The sequence below is a fragment of the Epinephelus moara genome, chromosome 14 (assembly GCF_006386435.1).
Source record: "Epinephelus moara isolate mb chromosome 14, YSFRI_EMoa_1.0, whole genome shotgun sequence".
NCBI lineage: Eukaryota > Metazoa > Chordata > Actinopteri > Perciformes > Serranidae > Epinephelus > Epinephelus moara.
Genome location: NC_065519.1, coordinates 31,103,426 through 31,107,466, shown reverse-complemented (window position 1 = coordinate 31,107,466; position 4,041 = coordinate 31,103,426). Strand labels below are relative to the sequence as shown.

Here is a 4,041-nt window from a genome sequence, read left to right as displayed (position 1 = left end):
CTTCAACCTGCAGAACAACACGCAGGGAAAACTACTGGAATACTATGTTGTTTCATGTCAGCCATTCCAGAGAGATGACTGAGGACACGTCTTCGGTCTGTTCGTTCAGTGTAACTTGCCTCACAGGCAGAGAGAGCTTGAAAAACAGAAAATAAAATAGAGACCTGCAGGGTGTGTCTTTGTTACAGTAAACACACTGTCAGAGTTTGACTCTGAGTTCATGATGAAATATTTGACTTCATATTTGGAATTCAGAACAGTCTTATCATGGAGTCACAGGCTGCAGAGTGTTTATCAGAGAGAAGAGGAGGAGGAGGAGGAGGAGGAGGAGGAGTTAACACTGCTGCAGCTGCTCTCTGTGCCTGATACTAATCTCTTCCAGAGTCTGTCCAGAATAAGTTTTAATAACACACAGTGAAAAGCTCTGAATCAAAACACAGTGTCAGTTTTATTCTCAGTGAATCATCAAACAGATGAAACTCTTTATTTCTTTGTTCAGTGACAACTCATAAAACAGGAAATGAAGCAGAGAACCACAGTGTGTGTCTTTGTTATCAGACTGTTTATCAAAGTTAAACTCTGCTGATCAGCTCTCAGCTTAAAGTTACATATTTGCCTTCACATCTGGAATTAACCCTATGGGCCGGAACGACGCATTGTGCGTCCAAATTCACACCTGTTCTTCTCTATTGATTTTCTCCGCGACCGTGCGTCATAGCGAGAAGCCACGCATAACACGTGAAACAGCGAAATTGTAGCTTTCCGAGCTTCCAAGCACTTGTTGGTAGTCTAATGTTTTCACAGCGAAAAAAATGATAAAGTTACACTAAAATGATGTATAACAGAGCTTTCATGCAGCTTTGCACACACATTACTCTTGGATGGATTACTCGCGAATGCAGGCTTGCACAGAAATGCCGAGCATATCACATGAAAGTGCAGGAGCAGAGCTTTCCAGGTATGCCACACACATCATTGNATGTCCGCCTGGCACAAACCACATGTTTTGGACAGCTGTGAAGTGACAGAATGTCCCATCATCATGGTTCTTATATTGCCAGATTCCAGAGAGTCTCCCCTCTTCATATATGGCAGAATATGTCAACTTCCAACTTACTATGATGAGATACATGTAAACATGTAAGAATTTAGTCACACAGATTTGTTTTTTTCATTGATATAAAAATTAATATAAAATACAGGCACATAGAAGGACATGAAATGAAATGATGGCAAATCTGGTTAGCCCACATTGTCCTGAAAACAACAAGATATAGCATGTGTATGTAGCCTTTATAATGGCTGTGATATGAGCTTAAAAGTAAAGGCAGTAAAAATACCCCCAAAAAGGCCTAGGGCCCATAGGGTTAAACCAGTGTAATCATGGAGATACAGACTGAGACCTGCAGAGTGTTTATCAGAGAGGAGGTGGAGTCTGTACTGCTGCACACAGAGACACACCTGTGACTTTCTCTGAGCAGCTTCAGTTTTATTACACATCATGATCTTTATAAGACAAACAGAAAGCTTCCCTCTGTGGAAAGAACCCATCCAACAGAAACAGATCACTGTGGGTCATTTACTCTGCACATCAGAATCAGAATCAGAATCAGAAATACTTTATTGATCCCCGAGGGGAAATTATTTATGTTACAGGTGCTCCTTGCAAGAGAGGAAAGATACGTGAAAATATAAGAAATTTAAACAGTAGTATTAACAAATATATAGTTAAATAAACACAAATTATTAACAAACATAAACGTAAATAAATATATATATATACATATATATATTGTAAACTGAACAAGATTATTTACACAAACAGAATATGAGTGACATGAGTGTTTTCTTCTCATGGCTCTGTGTGTTTCTGCTCCATCACATGTCAGAGGGAACATGTGACTGCACCACATTATGAAGGAGTCACTTTGGTCTCTGGCTCATTGTGACCAACATTTCTCACTCATTTCACTGTTTTTACAAACCAAACAATCAGTCCATTAATGGAGGAAATAATCAGCACATTCATACACAATGAACATGATCATGACTTCATGTGTTATAATAAATAAACTTCAGCACAGCTCACACTGATTCGTCACACTGACTCTTATTTACACGACAAACTGGACTGACTGGAGGACCAGAGACCTCTAAACATGTTAATGTGATAGACAGTAAAGTGCTGACATCAGTTTCCACCTTCACAGATGACTGTTGTGTACTGTTGGACTCTGTCAGGTTCTCTGGTTCTAGATGGAGTTTTAATCACCTTCCTGTTCTTGTTCACGAACACTGTGTAAGAGAGAAGCTGAGGCCAGTCTCTACCGACAGACAATGAAGAGTCTCAGAGTGAGATGGTGGGGGAGGGGAGAGTGAACACTGTGAGCAGCAGCATTAACCTCCATTTAATCATGTCTGATGACAGTGACAGGTCCAGACAGGTCAGCTTCATGTGTCAGTTACAGAGCTTCAGTTAAACACATTTAAGTTTTCTTCAGCACATTGTTTAAAAGTCATGATATAAAGCCGAGGCCTCCTGTCTGACTTATTCTGCACACACACTGTAACAACATCACTTCTTTCACATTAATGACACTGAGCAGCTGTTTGGCCTTAAAAACCTCAATGATCAGCTGTTACAGTAACACATACACTGTAACATGTCATCAGTGACATGAAGTCAGCATGTCTTCTGTTCCTCAGTGTTGTGTTATTGATTAAAGGCTTCAGATGAAGAGATTTAGAAACACTGGAGGCTCAGTAGCTTTCAGCACTTGTTGTTTTTAGTATTATTTATTGATAAAAAATATTTTGGACCAGTTTGCTCTGGGAGGCTTTACTAGTGTTACACACAGCACAGCTTTCATGATCAACAGGCACACAAACAGAATTATTTACTCCACAAAAATGTTTTTATATTTACAGTACTTGTTGGGATTCACCCTTTAAAACAGGTGAGTTGAGATATTGACCGCTACAGTCAGGGAGCACACAGTCATCGATCAGATTTACTTCACTGGCAGAGTGAGAAACTGTACACGGTGCAGCTTAAGAGTGCATAATGTCAAATAATGTAACGTGAAAGCTATTGATGAAAATAGACTTTTTCACTAAAAAACAAATGGAGTTTGTTTAAAACATTCATATAAAATAGAAAGAGCATGAAACCCATTTAGAAAGAGGTGTGCCTTAAGCCTAGTTCACATTACACAATTTTCACCACGATTTTGACGTCGCCGAGGATCTTGAGAGCCACGTTGGGTCGGAGGTGAGTCGGCAGGTAGACTGCCCTCATGTGTGAACAAGCCTCCGAGCCAGTCGTCCCCTCGTCTGAGACTGGGACTGGATATCTGGCATGCTAAAAAACTGGAGAGGTCTGATACGACTGACAAAGAGCATCAGCCAATGAGAGGAGGGATACGTCCCACGTCAGCACGCAGGAGGACGGAAGAAATGTGAGGAGGACAAGCCGGCAAGCAACAACAGCACTAGCGGCGTCCACAAGAGCAGGTAGAGCGCGTTGTGTTTGGACCCAGGCCCTGGAGGCAGATCTGATTTATTTATTTTTACTTCCACGCAATTTAAATAACCCACCTGTAGCCAGATAGCGCAGGGTCAAGGACAGACGTTCTCTAGGGGATATGGCAAGCCTAAGTCTGGTGTCTTTCCTTGCGATGTACGGCTCTACCAGCCCCAACAAGAGATCAAAGTCCTCTGCTGTCATCTGTAGCATTTCCCAAAAACCTGTTTTGATCATTCAGCTATGACAGGTACAATAATCTGCGTCAGAATACATGCATAGACTATATAGACAATACAATGATAGCTAATAGGCTAGTGGCACAGCGGCAACCGAGTTTCTCTCTCTGCAGAGTTGACAACCCGCGCAATCCGCATGCAGCGACCGATTCCTTTACCCAAATCCCTTTCTTCTTTTCCTGTTTCTTCTCAGTGCAGAGCAGGGCACAAACGTCCTGCAGAGCTCCAAGCTGTCAGACATTCATGCTGACAAGTAGCGCCAGGGAACTTCATAATATC

The 4,041-nt window shown here is 41.6% G+C and overlaps 1 protein-coding gene across 1 annotated transcript in view; it reads left to right on the top strand.

The window, feature by feature from the left end:
* LOC126401204 (semaphorin-4E-like) overlaps window positions 1–2,256 on the top strand; it is a 6,068-nt gene extending 3,812 nt beyond the window's left edge. Inside the window, exon 4 of the mRNA XM_050062321.1 lies at window positions 2,242–2,256. Coding sequence (XP_049918278.1) covers window positions 2,242–2,256 — 15 coding nt within the window. The remainder of the gene's footprint in view (window positions 1–2,241) is intronic.
* The last annotated feature ends 1,785 nt before the right edge of the window (window positions 2,257–4,041 follow it).